At 40.1% G+C, this 21,704-nt stretch overlaps 1 protein-coding gene across 7 annotated transcripts in view; it reads right to left on the bottom strand.

Moving 5' to 3' along the window:
* Positions 1-21,704, bottom strand: part of SH3GL2 (SH3 domain containing GRB2 like 2, endophilin A1) — a 196,677-nt gene that overhangs the window by 37,925 nt on the left and 137,048 nt on the right. For all 7 annotated transcript variants that reach the window (XM_023627407.2, XM_070248234.1, XM_070248235.1 and 4 more), the window contains 2 exons: positions 10,248-10,316; positions 559-631 (listed from right to left, as the gene is read on the bottom strand). In XM_023627407.2, coding sequence (XP_023483175.1) covers positions 559-631; positions 10,248-10,316 — 142 coding nt within the window. The remainder of the gene's footprint in view (positions 1-558; positions 632-10,247; positions 10,317-21,704) is intronic.

The raw sequence follows: 21,704 nt of genomic DNA, 5'->3' as shown, positions 1-21,704 counted from the left end.
TTTCAAGGAATAGCTCCATCATCTCTATCGTAACTTTCTTCTTAGAGTGTAACAGGTTAGCAGGAACAAACGCTGATCTGCGATGTGCTTGGAGAAGAATCAGAATTACGAACAACCCTCCAAAGATTCAAGTGATGCTATTTAAACAGAAATCCTCCATATTTCACAAAAGCTAATCAACTTCCTACTTTTTCACGCCTCTGGAAATTACTGTATTATCTTAAAATTATCCCAATTTTCTTTCTTATCATCCCTTGAAAACTGAAGTTCCATTAGTAACAGCTCGCAGCTACCCTGATATTATGTGCCACCCAAGCTGTCCACACAATGCTGTTTGTTAAATATACCACAGTCAGATATAATACCATAGAATCCTCCAGTTACTTCAATGTGAGCCTTAAAAAGCCCCCGTTCCCAGGCAAAGTGCTACACCTGAAGTCGCTGAACCTCCAGAACACTGGGCTGAGGAAGCAGAAGCACACCAAACCTTAACTATCTATCAAGGAGAAACTACAAGTCACCTGGAGGATACCCTGAATGCAGAAAGTGATCCCTTACCTGGATTGGGTTGAAGGTATTCAATTGTCTTAGTCATTATTTCCATCACAGCCCTACTGGTGACATCCACTTTCTGAAATGAGAAAATAAATATTCTAAATGACAAAAATTATCAGCTTTAGAACTCCAGTTTTTGCCTGAGTAGATCGACAAGCGCTGGTGGTGCAGCAGAGCAGCAGTCCTGCGGGGGAAGGCGAGGGGCTGGAGGAGCTCCAGAAGTAGTGACGGCTTTGCATGCAGCTGTGTTCCATCAAGATCTGGAAAACCTGTTTATCCAAAGAGGAACCTGGTAATTTCCTAAAATTTATTTCAAAATATACTTTATTATCTTCTGGCAAAATAAATTGGAGATAGCTTCCTCTTCCCATAAGTGGCCAGAGGTGGTCTCTGAAAATGGTTCGCTATTCATTTGACTCAGAAAATGCCACGAAATCATGCAAATCAAGAGGTTCAAATCTTCATACTTACTTTAAGAACATTCGTGAAACTGCCCAGGCCATGGAGAGCATTCATATCCCGAAAGCCACCAAGTGTCTGAAAGAGTCACTTTACAGAAGCAATGTGTACCATTCCATTATTACAGGGCTGGAGTTGGTAGGTGTGCCCAGGCCAAACAGTAGGGCCAGACACAAGTTCCATGACCCAGTAAGAATCCTGAATTTTTGCTCTACAGGCTTAAAAATGCAGAAAGCAATGCTGAATGTAAGGATTTTGATGTAGAGATTCTGGTCATTGAGCATACCCAGGAGAACAAAACCTCCAAAGAGGGCCCCGGACTTACAGAGCTCATAGTTGGATCATCCCTGCCATGAGCTTGCCCTGCCACACTGACATGTCTCACACAGTGAGATGATCCTCACTGGAAAAGAGCAAACTGTTCCTAAACCAGAAGAAGAAGTTGCATAGAAGAAAAAGATACCCCAGAAGAAACCGAAGAGAGAAAAATGTATGGCCCAGGAATAAATTCAGCATAAAATAAATGTACATAACAGTAAAAATAATAATAATAGTAAGGTAGAGATAATAAATCATATTTTGCCCAGAGGCACTGACTGGATGTCCGCAGTGGGCCAGACACAGTAGCGGATTTCACTGCCCTAAAGAAAGAAAAGTGCAGGGGCCAACCCAGTGGTACAGCGGGTAAGTGCGCACATTCCACTTCTGTGGCCCAGGGTTCATCAGTTCGGATCCTGGGTGCGGACCTACACACCGCTTGCCAAGCCATGGTGTGGCAGGCGTCCCACATATAAAGTAGAGAAGGATGGGCATGGATGTTAGCTCAGGGCGAGTCTTCCTCCGCAAAAAAGAGGAGGATTGGCTGCAGATGTTAGCTCAGGGCTAATCTTCCTCAAAAAAAGAAAAATGCAACATCAATTCTGTTTATTCAAGTAAGAGAAGGACAGTTTTTATTTAACTTCTGAGAACTCCTAAGTATATAAAAATCTTGACCCAACAGTTCTAATCAGTCCTTGAACTTTTGGTTAATTCTAAATAGAGTCTATCCCTGCACAATTTTGAATGGCCAGTATTTGCGTCCAGCAGCTCAGCATGTCCTCTCTCTGTGGGCCCTTCTCCACACATGGAGAGGCTGTGTAAGCTGCTCAGCACAGTTAGATCCTCTCTACATTCACCATGGAATCCTTTTCTTATCAGCATGTCTGGTCCATTCATTCACTCTAGAGGGTAAATGACTAACAAATAAATAAATATCCAAAGTATGCACATCGAATATATAAGTATGAGTGAAAAGAATTAACTTTTGATGGTGGAATTTCAGATAGCAATTAAGTCCATGGGAACTTTCATTTTAATTGGGGTTCAATGGCCCCTCCCTCAATTCCAAGAAAGTTTTCAATAACCTACTCCATCTACATACAAATCAGCGTATCATGGATGGGTAAGCCTTCTTTTTCACAATGAGAAACCAAAATCATGACCCATCAGAAGATTTTATCTTTCAGTTTGAGTTTTCAGTACTTAATAATTTCCCATTCTATGGTAGTCATAGTATTGTGTGTGTAAGGAGTTTGCCTTTACTGCAATTAACAAAGGAAAACACTTGTTCTTATGAGGTCATCATGGAATAAAATTACCTTAAAAAGCAGTCCTATTTAAGAGGTGCCCTCCTACATATGAACCCTGTACCATGTTCTTTTGATTGACCTGAGTTTTTAAGACGTCTTAAATTTGGGTATGTACTAAGAGTTTAGTACTGAGGTGAACAGTGATCTTCTGGAGTTGTGCAGTGCAGGACTTGTGCAACCACACATGGAGGTCCTGGAAGTATTAGCAGAATGCCAACTAACCACTATGCACTCAATGTCATGGAAATGATTTCAAAGGCTGTATGCAGAACAAACATGCTAGAAGTCCAGGTTACATGTGTGATAGGAGGAAAACACAGGTGTCCTGCTGACCATGTGACAAAGATTAAGGAATCTGGCACCAAATGTATCCAAAGGTCCTTTGTGGCCATGATGGGAAGAAAAAGTAATTCCAAGGTCAAAATATCTGAGAGTGCCAAAGGAACTGAATTGTCCAATGACCATTTGAGATTCGGAAGTTATCTGATGTTAGGAGACTAACCAATTTCTAACTTTCCGTCATCTCTTTCCTCAGTAATAATGATAACCACCATCATCATAAGTGCTTTCTATTTTTCAGAAATTGTTCTAAGGGCTTTAAACATCTTTACACATTTAATTCTCAGAAACCCTATGAACGTGCCCAATTCTGCCTCCAGAATCTGTGTTCTTAACCACTAACCTATACTTCTTGAAAGCATAAGCTCCCTGTAGAGAGACAAGCAACAGGGACAACTCCCAAACTGAAGAGACACGAAGTCAGATGGGGCTGGGGACTAGACAACCACACAGGACCAGGAGGAAAGCACCTGCCATCCATTTTCTGTTTTTATTTTGAAAGTCCTCAAAGTCTGTGGGAACTTCATCCACAAGAACTATCCTGCCGTGGGCCTCTGAGACAGGAGGCCTCCCCCGTGCTAAGCTGTCTGACCAGCACCCTCAGTTACACAGCTTCTCTACAGAGGCTGGGCACCAGCAGTGCAGATCTTGAGTGTCCAAAGGGAGGTCAGCAAGGAAGGCGTGGAAAGCTATGGAACCCCCCTCCCCTCGGGGCTCTGTAAATAGATAGCCCAACTACTTAGGCTCTACAAACAGAAGCCACTAGCTTAACTAAAGCTAGTGATCTCAGGGGAGCTACAGAGACCGTGAAGATACCAATATTAGAGCAATAATTTTGGTCCCCAGAGTGGGATTCAATCTTAGAAGGGAAGCAGGAATACAAAGTACCCCAATGTCCCCTGCGGTTGACCCAAGTCTCCCAGGAAAGAGCCCATACAACCCCAACTCTAGCTAAACTCTTTTGATGAGAGCATAAAACAACATTCACTTGAGGTCCACCTCTGAAAACAAATCAGGACATACCCCAAACAGGGAACAGCTATTAGCAAATTCAGTCACTAGGATCTTGCTCTTGATTTTACTGACAGATAATCCACTTGACAGAGCTAATGAACATAAGAGAAAGAGACCAGTAGAGCACCTAGTCCAAAGCCTGGATTTTGTAAATGTGGAAATCTGAACCTAAAGAAGGAAAATGAACTCACTGAGGTCACATAGCTAGTGTGGCTATGATGGGAAGGAAAGCAGTTCCAAAGGTCATGGATCAGATGGTTCCTAAAAAAGAGGTGGAGGAACTGACCTCTCCAATGACCATCTGCAGGTAGGAAGCTGACCAATTTCTAACTTCTCTCCATCTCTGTCCTCACTAATCACGTCTAGGGCTCTTTCTGCTAAACTAAACTCTACTGCATCAGCCATGGACCGGCTGAGGTGCACTACCCTGTGAGAACCTCGAACACACCTTGATAGGCATTTGCTAGGAAAGCTATTCACATACTGAAACCAGCAATGTCTAAACACATATTCTCTGATTGACGGGCCTGATATAATTAGCATGAACTAAGATTTCCACATAAGTCATTTCTTATAACCAGCAAGAGCTTATTCCCATTTGAGAACAGCACAGTTTAACTTTGAACTTATGACATATAGCTAATGACATCCTCAGTGCCCAAAGTTGACTATTACTTGAAAATAAGTTTGATGCACCCTCAATTACAACTTCAAGTCTTGTGAGCTCCTAAGCCTTCATTTCTTTAATTAATCTCGTTTGGATGGGGGTTGGGAGCCACTAGGGAAGGATGTTTAGAGAAGGTGAAACTGTAAACATATACAAATATAGGCATGCTTTCAGGATATAAAAATTCTACGTGAAATAAGTTTTTTTCTAAAGGTAAATGCATAGGTATACATTCTTCTGGTCTTTTTTCTTCCATTTTCTCAATACCAAGATTTCAGCAATCCTCAATACTTGAGGGTCAGGAGGTTCCTCCTCCACCATCCAGTCTTGTAATTTACAACTCTGGGAAGGGAGAAAAACAGCTCTCTCAATTTTCTTTACTCACTCTAACATTTTTGTTCTTCATGCTAAGGCAAGGGTTGGCAAACTATGGCCAATGAGCCAAATCCAGGCCACTACCTGTTTTTACATTTTTAAATGGTTTGAAAAATTCAAAAGATGACTACTATTTTAGAGCACATAATAATTACGTGAAATTCAATTCCAGTGTCCTGAAACAAATTTGACTGGAACACCACCACACTCATTCATTTAAGCACTGTCAATGGCAGTGTTTTTGCTCTTCAACAGTAGAGGCGAGGATAGATCAGGGACCAGAGACGCACTCTGGCCCAAAAACCTAATATACTTACAGGAAAAGTCTGCCAACCCCTGGGCTGAGGTTCTATTTTCACTATGCCATGCTGGATTGACAGATGATAAGGATCATTTCACCAGCTGTCCCAGTCTTTAGAGACAAGAAACAAGAGAATTGCAAGGTACTGGATTGACTAGAATGGGTTATTGTTTTGACACATCTGAATATTCCTTTTTCCAGTGGAGAAAAGAGTAGTCAGTGTTTCCTGAACTTAGGTGGCAGCACACATGAACAACCCAGCACCCATCGTGGAGCAAGAAAGGACTGGAAGATATGACTGCATACTGTCAGATACTGCATTATACCACAGGCTGTCACAGGGATGCAGTAGCAGAGTTTAAGAAAAACTAGACAGCTTAAAGTGAAGCACAGATAAGTTTGCGGGTTTAGTGATCAAAAATAAATAGATGAATCAAGCACCCACTTGGATATGGGGTAACTCACAGTGGTTATGCAAAAGAAATGTTAAAAACGTCAAATGAGGGCCAGCCCTGATGGCCTACTGACTAAATTGGGCACACTTCACTTTGGCGGCCAGGGTTCAGTTCCCAGGCACAGACCTACACCACTCACGTGTCAATGGCCATGCTGTGGCAGCAGCTCACAAACAAAAAAGAGGAAGACTGGCAACAGATGTTAGGTCAGGGTGAATCTTCCTCAGCAAAAAAAAAAAAAAAAAAAAGAAAAGACAAATGTAATACTAAAATCTTTTCAAATTCTTAATAAATCTACCTATTAAGAATGCCCACACATCCACTTAAAGTGATGAGAACCCTGAAGGAGAACACCTAATTAAACAAGTCATAGAGACATGATGAAAACAGCATCCTGGGGAAGTTTGTCTGGCAGTAAGATACGAGCTGGTCCAATAATGATGCTTTTAAATAGCTCCCTACTGACTTGGAAGAGTTAATGTCCTGTCTCCAAATTGCTCTGCTTTATAGCAGCTTTCTTATGCACCCAGAAAGCCTGATTAATAAACAGAGTGTTGAAAACAAAAATAAACAAGGCATTAGGCTGAGATTGCCCCAATGTATTTTCTTGCTAATCTTCCTGGGCATTACCTTTAATGAATATTAGTTTGGAAATATACTGTAAACACATAGCTGAGAAGAAATTTGTCTTCACTAAATTTCAGGATAAACAGAGAGATGTCTTCAAAGCCCATCTTGTTTGGGGCTCTCACCCATCTTACATGTCTACACCTACGCCTGAGTGTCTCAGTACAGTTACCCACATCTTCTCTTTTTCCACCACACCCAGGAATAAGGCATTCAGGGGCACGACAGACGCCCATGGGTGCACTCAAGGATGTGTGTTACTCTCAGCACGCTGGCTGGGACTTGACTCCTTTCTCTTCCATTCAAGATAAATCACTAGAATTCAAGTAAGAATGACATTTTTAGAAAGTGACAGTAGTAACAAATTTCTTGCCACAAAATTCAAAAGAGATGATGCCTAGAGTGCTTTACACTGCAGTGGGAACTCTGGTTGGAGCCTCTGTTTAAACATGGGCAGGGATGGGAAATGCAGAACACCTAAGGCTCTTTTTTTAAAAAAAGAAAAACAACAACAGCTCTGGCAGCCAAAAGTTCTTTCCTATATTGAGCCTGAAGCTACCTCCCCATAGGTTCTACTCATCAATTCAAGTTCTACCACTTGGGGTTGAATGGAAGGATAAAACCCCTCTCCACTCATGACAAACTAAGCGTATGAAGATAATGACCATGGACTTCTCCTATCAGCCTCTCTCCTGCCTCACCCTGCAAACAACCCACTGTTTCTCACTCTCATATGGAATGGCATTCTTTCTGTTCTTTCCCAACATCTTGGTTTTCTTAAAACTTGAGGCTGGCCCTTCAGAAGAATTTCATTCTCATTAAATTGGTCTATAGCCATGTTTCCAACCTTAGAACACCTCCGGTTTCAATAGAAGGGATTTCCCAGGATACTCTTCAGGCTGCAATGAGAGACACTGCACCTCTTGGTTTGGACTTCTGCATTAGCCACGTATGCAGGAACAGGAGGAAATTTCAGGGTTTAGCTCAGGCACACTCTCCTCTAGGAAGCTTCCACTGATCAACTCAACCTGTGTTAGTTCTTCCATGAGAATCATCCCCAGGACAGCAAGTGCCATGTGAGTCTGCAGTCCTGTAAGCACTAATTTATGTGCTGCTTTCTTCCATCAACACTGGAAGCTCCTTGAAGGCAGGAACTATGCCTTAATCATCTTTGCATTCCTGGTGCCCAGCACAATGCCTGGCACGTGGAGGCATCTATAGATATTCCATGTGAGCAAATGAATGTAACTACACACAAAAAATACAGAATCACTGCGGCAACTGATGAAAACTTGAGAAGGAACCAGAGGTCCCTTAACTTCCGCTTGACAAAAAAATCTGCATCTTTTCAAAGAACAAATTCATACAATGTCTGAACCATGGTGAGAAATTTAGTCTGTGTTTAATAAAGCTTGTAAGCAACAGATACCTTTTAAAACTAACACAGAAACAATTGTGAGCACAGCACTTAGGAGGGGAGACAGCTAATGGGCAGGGTTCCTGCAGAGACAACACAGCCACAGGATCCCACCCAATCAGCTCTGGGAGGGGAAGGCTGCCAGGGCTAAGAGACCTCACTGCATCTCAGCAGGAGAGCGGGGGGGGGGGGGGGGGGGGTGGCTGATTAGAGAAACCACCTCTAAGAATACCCACTTCTCTCTCCCAGGAGGGCTGCTTGATGCAAACCTCTAATTTATTTCATTTTGTTGTCTAATTGCACCTCTGAGAACACAGCTAACAAAGGTCTCTCTATCCCAAATGCTTGATGATCAGAAAACCAACTGTGGAAAGGTGATTCTTCTGTAGGCTTGGCAACATTGAGCTAAAATATTTTTGTGAGTAATAAATGAACAGGAAAGAAAAAATTTTGAGACTCTAAATCCAAAGCACATGCTTTCCAATTACCCCAGAAATCTTTAAATTTAATGCAAATTTAGCATGGGTAGGGAATGAAAAATTTGCAATAGAGCCACAGATAGGACAAAAGCTGTTTGGAATAAAATGAAATAAAATAATTTCCACACTGTCCTGAAATCTAAATCTTTCAATTTACTTAAATATAAACCCAAATACACAGCCATAGGTGTGTTCTTCAAATAATCAGCAAAAGTTTTCTTTATTGAAGGAATATTTAGATTTTGAAAGAGAAACTTCAGAACTCATTATTTTCTAGAAAATAGAAGAAATAAACCTTGCCTTTAGACTCAGAGGGATGCCTGTGGGTCTTTGCCTGAAGTAAAACACTTGCAAGATCCTCTTTTATTCCAATTAGTCTGCAAGATTGTCATGGATTCAAAGGCTTAATTAGTTGTTCAGTGATAAACTCTACTCTGTTCTCCAAATTTCCTATTCTTTTTAGTCTTATTTAAGAAACAGAAAGTCTGTCTTAGCTTAGGCAGTAACCTACCTAGTTTATTACCGTTAGTCTTGACAGATGCTAAAAGCAGGACTCAAACTCTGACTCCTTAGCTCTAAATCCCTAAATATGTGCCTAATCTGTCATTAATGACATGGCACACGCCATGTGCCATACAAAAAATTTCCTCCAGGTTGGGGGTAAACATCAAAGGATAAGGGGGAGCTAGGGAAGACTGCGTATAGACAGAGGCTGGTACAAATTAACAGACCACAGGGCTGCTCATAAAGAGGAGTGTGGAACTCCAAAATCACAGAGAGTGGAGGAATCAAAGTCAAGTCATTCTGGGCAGATGTGTCAATGTCTGGAGACTCTGATGCTGTAGAAGGATAGGCACTAGAAACTATGAACAACAGTGGCTACCAGCTTTGACCGAAAATCAGGTGGTATTTACAACTGTCCAGAGATGCGAAATAGGAACCAATGCAGACTTCGGTCCAGTGGGGGCAAGTGGCTGCCAGGCATTCCATGCCAGACTTCTGGTTGGGACTCAGGACCCTTGTATTCAATCTCCTCTCCAGTGGGTACCTATCCTATCAGTGAATTTAGTTAGAATGATCATGTAGGTACACACCACACAGTCTCATTTTACAAAACTGCTGTCTCTTGGCAAATCACCTTCTTTTCAGGAACTCAAATGTGTCCCATTCTCTCTTGCTTGCTGTTTCCTTTCTATAAACACACTAGGCTCTGCTAACTCCTACTCATCCTCCGCATCTTCACTTTCATCATGAGAATCTTCCCTGACCACCCTGTGTGGGTGAGTTTCCTCTCTTTCAAGCTTCTCTAGCGTATGTTTCGTTACCCTTGCCACACTGGTCAGTATTTGTCTAAAGTGTGCCTTCCCCACCAGGCTGTGAACTTCATGCAGTCAGGAACCTTGTCCTGTTCACTGCCATATACTTCTTGCCTGGCTCAGAGGAGGCACAAAACGAGAACTTACTGAATTCATCAATGAATTCATCAGAAGAAAAACTGAAAGAGACAAGGCAGAAAGTATCCAGGAATTTTCTTTGACTCTTCATGCAAAGAGCAAAAGTAGCTTTAGCTACTTTGCTACAAAAGACAAGTAGGGGACATCATTCCCCACCTTGTCCTCTTTCCACCTCATCCCAATTCAAACACCAGCTCCACATGGTCCCTATTTTAAAAAGTGGTGATAAAATCCACCAGGAAAAGTACATTATAACATTTTGCCTTTGTTGAGGCTTAGTTCTCAGGATAGTACAAAGGCAAGACAGGAAACTTTCCATTTTCTGTTTTAAAATACGCACTCAAAGGAGAGTATTTTTAAGAATAATAAAATGTATTCTCAGGTACCAGTGGAGAACAGTTTCCCTCCCATGTCTCCCTCCTCCTAGTTAGTTGGGCAGTTTTATGTCAAAGGGAACCCTAAGTAGTGAAGACTTACCCGCTCCATCTCCTTGAAGTCATCATCTAGCTTGGTTCCTTCAGCTCCTCCAACCTTCTCACTCACTTTCTGTAGAAAATAGCCAAAAAAGAGAATTATTAGAAATAAAATTTCTTTTAAAAATATGTTACAAGTTTTAAGCACTTTCACAAACATCATCTAATATAATCTCACAACCATTCCCCGACATGGGTGGGCAGTCTCATTTTCATAAGAGGAAACTGTGGCTAAGAAGGTTTCAACACTTACCAAAGGCCATGTACCTGGTAGGTATTGAAGCAAGAATTCAAACTTGTATCTTCTGATTTCAACCCCAGTGCTCTCTCTATTATATAAATCATTATATAACTATCTAATCACTAACATTTTCCTTTTGGAAGTTCTGAGGGACAACAGCATCATACAATAATCATTTCCCTCTGATAATGGATCTAAAATGCTACCTAGGCAGAAAATTGCTACTTCTTCAATCTATTCCTTAACAGGCTACTGAACAAATAATCACAAGCATCTATCAAACTGGTAAGAAAAAAATCAGCCCAGCTGATCTTCAGATAAAAGAACCTGAATAACAGTCTTATAAAGCTGCCTGTAGCTGTCTACATCTTTATATACATAAGACAATCCCTCTATCTATCTATCTATTAAATTTAATAAAAACAACATTAACATCTTTAATTTGTATAACTGACACATTCACTTGCAATTTATTATCTAATATGTGTAAACACAAGAACTATGTAGATAAGATATTATTCTTATGTTGCAAATCAGAAAACCAAGGGTGCATAAATTAAAATTAGCTATCCATAGTAGAGACCTTTAGCTAGGAAGAAGTAGAACCAGAACCTCAACACAATTTTCCCAAGCTAAACCCTAGGCTTTGCATGCCAAACACAGCTTTGAAGAGCTGTCCGTGGTGCTGGCCTCCTCTGCCTGAAGTTCCACTAGGATTCAGATGGCCCGAGGTAGATTCAGGGCCTTAATCCTTGGTCCCTGACATCAGCTCTCTCATTTAACCTGTGTCCTGGGTGATGCTGGCTATCAACTACGTCAACAGTCTGCACAGACCCAGGCTATCTCAGGCATCACTATGACCTAATCAAATGCCTGCACCAACTGTGACCTTGGCCCAGCAGTCAGCTTCTCAGCCTCTTTTCCTGAAGACGTTTATCAAATCAGAAGTGGGGACAGCGAAGCTCCATAATTCAGTTTAGAATGTCCTAGTGGGATTCCAAGTGCCACTGAGCTGACCTGCATATTCAGAAATGTTTATGTTATAGAAAATCAGGAACTTAAAGGTTATCAAATTTTCCCTACAACCAAATTTTTACTAAGATTTTCACACTGATTCCCTCCCTTTCACTTCACTCAGAGATGGCAGTTTTAGCTCTTATTTTCACCCTTCATGTCTTATTATTGAAGTATGTGGTTTTTAGTTAAATTTGGGCTGGGAAACTCTAATCTAGTCAAATTCCTACACAATAAAGAAATATACTACACATCCCCAAATCAACTGTCTCTCTGTTCTAGCTGAGTACCTCCGATGTCAGGGAACTCACTATATCTCAAGGTCCCATTTTAGTCACAGAGGATCATTACAGATAGACCATTTCCATGACCTCTGAACAAGATATTTAATTTTTATTTGCAAAATTGTCACATAAAACAGGTAGCTGAGAAATGTCTCCATTTATAGAAACGTTAGAGAATCCTGGTAAACTTGGGTTAATCACACTTTGACCATCTCTAGGGAATAAAACACAGCCCTCATCAAAAGCACAAGGGCTTATATCACACTTTCAATTCCATATTGCTCAACTGAGAGTGATCTTAGTTTTCCTCCTTTTTGCATCCATTAACAGGTTAGCATCAGAGTCACTGGCTCACTATCTCAAATGGGATACCAAATGGGATCACTTCATCCATTAATAATTTAGAACTAGTCCTGGTAACTCACATTGAGGTCAACTCATCAGTCCATTGGCTTTAACTATTTGGTTTAAATACTGTGTGTGTGTGTGTGTGTGTGTGTGTGTGTGTGTGTGTGTTTGTGAGAGAGAGAGAGAGAGAGAGAATATGAATCTCTCTTCCTCTTCCCAACAAAAGCTGACATTTCAGCTGCTCTGAGAGAAACAGTTCACCAAACACAGTGAATGAGGCTAAGAGGTAGATACTGGTACTGGCCTGATTGGTTGGTTGACAAAAAAATTTCTTATCTAACTTGATTCTTGGAAAAAAAGAGTATTCCAAATGAGATCTACATTGTTCTCTGGGCTATTTTTTTTTCAAGTCAAAAAGGATCTAAATATGAAGGCAGTGAACTAAACAGTGGGCTAAATAACAAGTGACTCATTCCTTGGGAGTATGCCCAGTATCTTCTCCTCCTGGTCTTTAAAAAATATTACTAAAACTTCTATCGTTTTATGCCTAAGAGTCAAGGAGAGGAATACAGGCTCCCTGAGCCCATCTGGCCAATAATGAGTTTTGTTTTCCTCACTTAACACCATTTGTTTAAGAATAGTTTTGCCCTACTATTTTCCAGTGAAGTGATTCCTGAAACCAAGAATTCACAGTATTGAGTATTTTCTGACGCTGTTTGGTATACTTCGGCTAAGATGCTTGCCATTTGAGAAACTGATCCCCTATTTAAATGACCATCAGCAAAAGTTATTTGAATCACACAAAACAGTAAAAATGAGCCAATATGCTCCCTGTACCATCTAAAAAGATCTCCTCTGTTCAAAATCCTCAACTGTATCCACTGAGCACAACACTGAGAGGTTATGCTTCTAATCTCAGCTTCTGTTACCTTCTCCATATACTCTGAATTCCAATCAAACCAAAAATGTCCCCTTCCTCTTTCTTATTCTGCATTGTATTCCTCACAACAGGTACTCAGTAAAGATTTGTGAAACTGAACTACAAAGTACTTTCGTAAATATTAATGTTAAGATGACTGAGAGGAGGCATAAAGTGAGGCAAATAAGACTGATCACCTCACTCTGGGATGGTCTTTCAAAAGGCCTAACTTTTCAAAAAACGAAAATAAATAATACCGTCAACTCATATTTTAAATTAAAAGTCTTAATTCTGAGTCTGCACTAGTATTGTCTCATGCCATTTTTCTCCATATACCAAACAAGAAAAATGTCAAGGGAACCAGCAGCAAGAGACAGCTTAAATGAATGACCACTGTTCACAGCCCAAAGGATGCTGCACTGCTTTCCAACAGTGACTCATCCTCCCCCGCATTAATTGTCACCTCTAGGCAAAAGACACTCCATCCTCTAGTTGCAGCTCTGATTTTTCCTCGCATTGTATTTCATTTGCTAAAGATCCAACTACTGTATCTCCAAGAGTCTTTCATAAAGGTCTCCTTGAAAAATCACATCAGTGAAATTCAACAGACTTAAGACCAAATTCATTCAAACCCCGCACACCTGCAAAATTATTTACCTCCGAACTTCTCTTTGTTCAGCTTTATCTCCTATTAGTCATCATACAAAGCCAAGTTTCTTACCATCCACCAAACATACTGTGTTTATTTCCTCTGCCTTATACTTGGACCTATTTCCCTTTTATATTTTTTCAATCCTACCAATTATCTAAAATGCCCACCCCGATTAAACCTCCATCATCCTGACTGGCAACCCTAGCTGGAAGTTATTACACTTCCTTTGCACTCTTAATGAAACACAACATCTGTTCAACTACCTGGAACTAATCACCTGATGAGTAAAATTGCCGAGGATCTTTGCTCACCTGAATTGTAAGATACTAACGGCAGGAATCATATCACATCTTCTTTGTTTGAAAACATCTGAGACTGCAGTACCCAATATATATAGTGCTTGCAGAGCAAACACTTAGCAGTTCCAAAAAAAGTATTTCAATTCTAAGACCAAAAATTGCACATAAATAATGAGTTAACACTAGTTCTGTATCTTTTTTCTGAGAGTTTAATCTCCCCTCTAAAGTGTAATATCTTTTTCTGCATCAGCAACAGGTAAAAAATTAGAAAACTCAACAAACTATGATAGCCAAGGTTAAAGAAAATTCTCTCTTAATTGTACCCATTCTACGTTTATACACCCAATTACTTTTAGTACAATTACAATTAGTATTAATGATATACATTCTTGGCATTAATATTGATTCTAAATATATATGTATTTTAGTTTATATGTAGATGCACATATGCATGTATATAAACATACATGTGGGCAAACACGTTTGTGTGTGTTATCTATACCCACACACATATGATAGAAAGTCAACATAATACTTTTGCAAAGTGCTCTTTAAAATATCATTGAAAGGGACTAGCCCAGTGGCATAGTGGTTAAGTTCATGTACTCCACTTTGGTGGCCCAGGGTTCATGGGTTCAGATCCCAGGCACTGACCAGCACTGCTTGTCAAGCCACACTGTGGCAGCATCCCACATAAAACAGAGGAAGACTGGCACAGATGTCAGCTCAGCAATAATCTTCCTCCACAAAGAGAGGAAGATTGGCAACAGATGTTAGCTCAGGGCCAATGCTCCTCACACACACACAAAAAATCATCGAAAATAATTTTAAGTACTGCACTATGTGTTTACTCATAATTAAAACAGAATTACTTTATGGGGCCACCCCATGGCTGAGTAAAGTTCCATGTGCTCCACTTGGGCAGCCTGGGTTCATGGGTTTGGATCCTGGGTGCAGACCTACTCTACTCATCAGCCATGCTGTGGAGGCGTCCCACATACAAAGTGCAGGAAGACTGACACAGATGTTGGCTTGGGGCTAATCTTCCTCAAGCAAAAAAAAAAAAAAAAAAAAAGAGGAGGACTGGCAGCAGATGTCAGCTTAGGGAGAATCTTCCTCACAAAAAAAGAAAACAAAAGCAGAATTACTTTAATTAACATTCCATAAGTTAAGCACAGCTAGTTTGCTAAGAGCAAAAAGTAGAACTCATACATTATCCTGCCCATCTGCACCATGGAACAATCCACCAAATTATTTACATGTATAATGAAATCTCACTGACAATTAATTAAGTCAATGAGAGCCACTTGAGGTAAAGCTTAAAAACAACTGTATTTAGAATCAAAAGATATGAATTCCAGCTCTGACAATGACATTAAATAGCTGTGTGAAAGAGAAAATGCATAACCTCTTAGTGCCTTAGTTTCTTCACCTAAGAAATGAAAGCCAATATCATCTACTACTGGATTTTTTGAGAATTAAATTAGCATACACATGTAAGAGCACTTTGTAAACACTCAAAAATCATTATTAACATAAGGGTTTATTATGCCTTAATAAGTGCCCTTACTCACATGAAAGGTGGAATTTTAAGTCGCTGTCTTACATTTGACAAAACCATTCTAAGTGTAGAGGTTTTTTAAATGCATGAAAGAACAACATTACTCGATGTACAAGTTCTTTAGAAAGAAGTTATAATAACTACCCCCATAGGACGCTGTACTGTTTTCCCAAGATTTGTAGAAAGGTGTCACCTATGATGATAAATAAAAGAAGCCCACAGTCTGACTCTTCATGAAAGTTCTTTAATCATTATTCATTAGTATAGTACTTAAAAATAAAAATTATAATGATAATACTTAATGATATATCAAGTATTCAGAAGGAAACAGGAGAGTCACAATCACAGCAGTATTTTCCTGGTATTTGGCTAAATATAAGTAAGTCTTGTTTTTCCAGATGGCGGCATTCCCATGTATGAAAGGCAGGGCGGATTCACTTCATGGGATACAAGTTTCACACTAGTTTTTCTCAACTGTCATTAACTTGGAATGCTTAAATGCCATGATGTTTTTAAAGTGGATTTCAAGAAATATATATTTTTCCCCATCCAGAAACTTCAGGTTTTCTTAGAAAATGAGTAAATGCGTTTTCATCTATCTAAACTGAGTTCATTGACTCTATCTTACTATCAAGTAGAATATGTATATTGAAGAAAAGTGGGAAGTTCCCTCTTATATAATATAGAAACTAGTAATTTTCCCCTCAAGAATTCAAGAGAATACAGACTGATTTTCTTTGAATATCTGGAGCTAAAAACTTTAAAATGAGTTTGGGTGAACTAAGCACTTGGCCCTTTTCCCAGCTTCCAGTCTATCTTGCTTCTTGTCAAATACTGTATAGAAAACGCAGAAATTGACTTGCATGATGTTTTCATTGTTTCTGGTGTGGTTCACTGGGTTAAAAGTACTAACTTTCTGGGGCTGGCCCCGTGGCCGAGTGGTTAAGTTCGCGCGCTGCACTGCAGGCGGCCCAGTGTTTCGTTGGTTCGAATCCTGGGCGCGGACATGGCACTGCTCATCGGGCCACGCTGAGGCAGCGTCCCACATGCCACAACTAGAAGGACCCACAATGAAGAATATACAGCTATGTACCGGGGGGCTTTAGGGAGACAAAGGAAAAAATAAAATCTTAAAAAAAAAAAAAAAAAGTACTAACTTTCTAAGCCCGATTTCCCCACGTGAGAATTTCCTATAGACTATGTGGCAAATTACTTACATACACTCTCAAAGGGAGTAGGTAGGATTTATTGTAGAGGTATTATGTAGAGTTTCAGTCCCTCCCTGGAAAGATCGTTTATACGATCACCTAAAGTTTCATTTGCAAGTGATCCTATTGTTGTCTACCAGAAAACAGAAGAACATATGTAAAATGTGCAGAATAAAAATCAATTAACGATTTCTTTATTTTTCAACTCCCTCAAATAATCTAGTTTCTCACCAGATAAGGGGTAATTTAGGCAGGGGTGTTCAACAGAGGGGGGATAATATTTACATAAAGTTTCCTGCCCCAGGTAATAGGAAAAAATGTATACATTTTCATAGTCCACTGCAACAAGCCATTGACATTAAACAAAACATAAAAAGACAGTGTCTGCTAAAAATAGACTCAAAAACTTGGGGCTAGAATTATGTCATGTAGTATTTTTTTTTTAATTCTATTTAAAGCTCCATCATAAATTCCCTTGAGAAAAAAACAGAACTCAAGAGAACAAAAGGTACCAGTGACTCATTTGAGATTTCAGTCCTGGTTAATGAATGACCTAGAATCTAATGCCAGATGACTCAGTTGAGAAGGCCAGAGTAAGTAGCCTTGCTTTCATTTGTTAAAAGAAACTGCTAGGAAGCCCTTTTCTGTTTTGTGAATTGAAACCACAAACTTCCCTGGGCCTCTGTTTCATCATCCAAAATGAGGCAGGGGTAGGGTGTGGTTAGATAACCAGCAGAGTTCTAAAACGCCTTACAATTAAAACTTTGAGGCCTATTTCTGTTACGGTTAATTTGATGTGTCAATTTGGCTAGGCAATAGTGCCCAATTATTTAAACAACTAAAGTCTAGGTGCTGCTGTGAAGATATTCTGCAGCTGTGGTTGACATCCACAATCAGCTGACTTTATGGAGATTATCCTTGATAATGTGAGTGTGCCTCACCCAGTCAACAGAAAAGACTTACAAACAAAACAGGTTACCTTGATGAAGCAGAAATTCTGCCTGCATATTCTACTGGTTCTGTTTCTCTGGAGAACCCTAGCTGATACAATTTCTACCTGTTGGAATGCTATTTATAGTATACCAAAGGCAGATGATAAATTAGGAAAAGGAGGAAAAGAAAAAATACCATGCAATGTGTTTGAAGAGAAAATGCTAGGGAACCCTATCCCCCTCCACCTCCCACCCCTGCCCCAGATTATTTTGATCAAATCGCATTCTAAAATTTAAAAAAAAAACCCACAACAAATAATTTTTAGATTAAATTCACCTAATGGGATGAATACAACAGAACTCAATTTAAATGCCTACTACGTACCAGGAACTCTGCTAGCACTGGAGGTTTCACAGGCAAATAAGACATGGCACATGCTCTCTGGGAACTTAGTTTGGTGGGATATATCGATAGGCAAACAAATCATTTCAATATAATGGGGTGAGTATGTAAAATTAAAGAACAGACTACCATCAGAGCCTAAGATGGACAATTTGGCCCTAGCTGGGTAAGAAGACAAGGCTAGGAAAAGCTTCCTGCAGCCCAGCTGATTCTCAAATGAATATAAGTGGGCCAGAAGGATAGACTAAGATATAGGAAGAAGCTTTCTCAGGTATTAGATGCTACATGACAAAAAGAAAACAAAACAAACACAGTATGTGCAGGAAAGTACGTATATTTCAGTGCTTCCAGAGCTCAGAACATAAGGCAGGGAATGATGAGAACTGAGCATGCAGAAGGAACGAAGCATCAAATGGCAGTGGGCCTTCCATGTTGTGCTCAAGATCTTAGGTTTTACTTTTAATTTTTTCAGTCTTAGTGAATTTACCTAGCTGTATAGTTGTGCAATCATCACTACAATCCAGTTTTAAACACTTCTGTCACCCCAAGACATGTTCCTGTGTCCATTTTTAATCAAAGCTCACGCCCATCCTTAGGCAACCACTGATCTGCTTTCCATCTCTATAGTTTTATTTTACCTTTTCTAGAAATGTCTTATAAGTGGAATCACACAATAGGTAGTTTTAAATATCTGGCTTCTTTACTTAGCATACAACATTTGAGATTCATCCATGTTGTTACATCTATCTGTAGTTCAGTTTTTATAGCTGAACAGTATTCCATTGCATGGTTATGCCACATTTCTCTTCTTCATTCAAATGTCCAGTTGACAGACATTTGGATTACTTCCAGTTTGGGGCTATCATGAATAATGCTGCCATGAATATTCACATAGAAGTCTGTGCAGGCATATGTTTTAATTTCTTTTGGGTAGAAACCTAGAAGTGGAATCATTGGATCTTGTGGAAAGTGTATATTTAACTTTTTAAGAAATTGCCAAAATGTTTTCCAAAGTGGCTTACCATAAGACTTTAGATTTCATCTTAGCATTGATGGGCAGCCAATAACAGGTTTTAAGCTGGGGAATGATCCAGCTAATTTTTAATCATCTGATTCCACAGTGAAGATTGACTTGAAAAAAAATGCTACTGCAGTGATCCAAGTGGAAGATGAGGGCTTGAACCAAGATCTCTGGGAGGAAGGATGGACTCAGCAAATATTCAGGACATGAAATAAACAGGATTTTGTGACCGATTTGATACAGAAGTGAAGCACAGAATTCTAGGATAACTCCTAGGTTTCAGGCTTCAGCAAATGAATACAAATGAACAGAATTCAGGTACAGATCCACTGGGTTTGAAGTCCAAGTAACTATGTCCAGCAGGCAATATATATGTATATATATCCAATCAGTCTGAGCTTCAAGGGAGAGGTCAGGGCAAGAGAGACATATATGGAGTCAGCGCTAGATGTTTGATTTTTAAAATCGGAAAAGCATTGCCCAGGGAGATTGCTCAGGGAGACCACATATTCAGAGAGCAGTTATGGGTCAAGGAAGGAACACTGAGCATCACCAACAATTAAGGGCCATAGAGGAGGGAAAAAACTAACAAAAAAGACCAAGAAAAAAACAAAGTAGAGGGAGAATCAAGAAAGAGAAGGATCAAAGAAACCAAGGAAGCAATTTCTCAAATGAGTGTAAGCAAGCCCAGAGGATGGACATGGAGGTGGTGGTGGGGTGGTAGTTAAAACAATCATTCCAAGAGCCATTAGAATTCAAGAGTCTGATAGCTCTGTGATCCTGCAATCCATGATGTATATATTGTAGGCTAATACAATGGGGCCAAGGCAAAGTACACGTAATCTAAAGGACACCAGGTATCAGACACCAGGAATCATCCTCATCTTTTTGTATATAGAATTTCTTCCATCTCAATTTGTGCCTATAGAAATACCATTCAGAACTGTAGGAAATGCTCATGAAAAGTAGAGTAAGTGACAGTTGTTGGGTCCCAGCTGCAGGGCAGGCAGCTCAGAATACGCTCCATTTCCATCACTAAAGCTTGTGCTTGGACAGCCCTCCTCCATCCCTTCAAGGTAGGTACTTCTGCTTTGAAGAAAGCAAGCATCAGGGACCGACTGCACACCAATGGGTATTTGAAAACATATGAGAGACTTCCTACAAGTATTTCACACATCAATATATTCAGTTCTCCATATAGCATTTTATGTCACCAAATGTGGCAGCCAAGCTCTATCCTGAGGTACATGCTCTTCCTTTCCTAAGCCAAAGGAAGCTAGCACCATGCTCACAGATGCAGTAATAAATCATAAGCTTTACCTTATATAACAATAAGGAAGAAATATGAAGAGACTTCAGAGATAGTTATGAAAGTGGACGGACAACCACTTGGCATTCAATGAGGAGATACCAGATCCACCATCTTACAGAGAAAATCACTGACTTGCTGACAAAAGAATTAAACTTAGGAACAAATAATAACCAAACAAAACTCAGAAAGATGGATCCCTGCCTGAGATACCAAGTTTGATAACTCCTATCTGCAGAAATTCCATCATTCAAACCAAACATTTTTAAAGCACCTTAGTGACAGGGCAGATATATAGAGAGATTCATTTATAATCCTGGGCAGAACTTCCTGAATGCTAAGCAGGCCGTCACTGCCTGACAAGGCTGTGCAGTGACAGACGATCCTCTGCTTCCACTCCAAGCTTCGAGGTGTGCTGCCTGCACTGCAGCTGACTCTCTGGACACGCACACCTTGCAGGCTCATGCTGAAGCCAGAGAAGGAGACGTGGTGGAGGCTCTGCCTCATCATATAAATTCCTGGTTTGCTTTTTTTTTCTTTTCCAGGGAAATATTTGCTCTAAGCTAACATCTGCTGCCAATCTTCTTCCTTTTTTTTTGTTTCCCTTCCAAAGCCCCAGTGCATGGTTGTACATTCCAGTTTTAAGTCATTCTAGTTCTTCTATGTGAGCCCCACCACAGCATGGCAACTGACAGATCGGTGGTGTGGTTCTGCGACCAGGAAATGAACCTGGGCTGCTGAAGTGGTGAGCGCTGAACTTGAACCACTAGGTCATGAGGGCTGGCTCATGGTTTGCTTTTTTATCCACAATTTCTAGTATTAGAACTTCAGGCGTCCTTTGCCCCTGCAGGGTATCTGTAACAGGAAAGGCTGCTACAATAGCTGGAGAACATACTCAGAGTAACGTCACTACATCCCACACCCTCTAAGAGCTAACTTGACTCCTTCTTTCCCAATATGCTTTCAAGGTGTGGAAAGAAGCTACTCACTTTATCATCCCATTTCCTACTACCTCAATAAACCATGTCCCAATAGTCATATTTCACATTCTTATACAAATACATATACGGTCATGCACCGCATAATGACGTTTCAATCAATGATGGACCACATTTATGATGGTGGTCCCATAAGATTAGCACCATGTACCGTAGGTGTGTAGTAGGCTATAACATCTAGGTTTGTGAAACTCACTCTAAGATGACAAAGTTGCCAACGATGCATTTCTCAGAACATGTCCCCATTGTTAAGTAAAGCATGACTGTATAGC

Source organism: Equus caballus, chromosome 23, assembly GCF_041296265.1.
Source record: "Equus caballus isolate H_3958 breed thoroughbred chromosome 23, TB-T2T, whole genome shotgun sequence".
NCBI classification, from domain to species: Eukaryota; Metazoa; Chordata; class Mammalia; order Perissodactyla; family Equidae; genus Equus; species Equus caballus.
The sequence above is the reverse complement of the archived record's forward strand: the minus strand, read 5'-3'. Positions and strand labels throughout refer to the sequence as shown.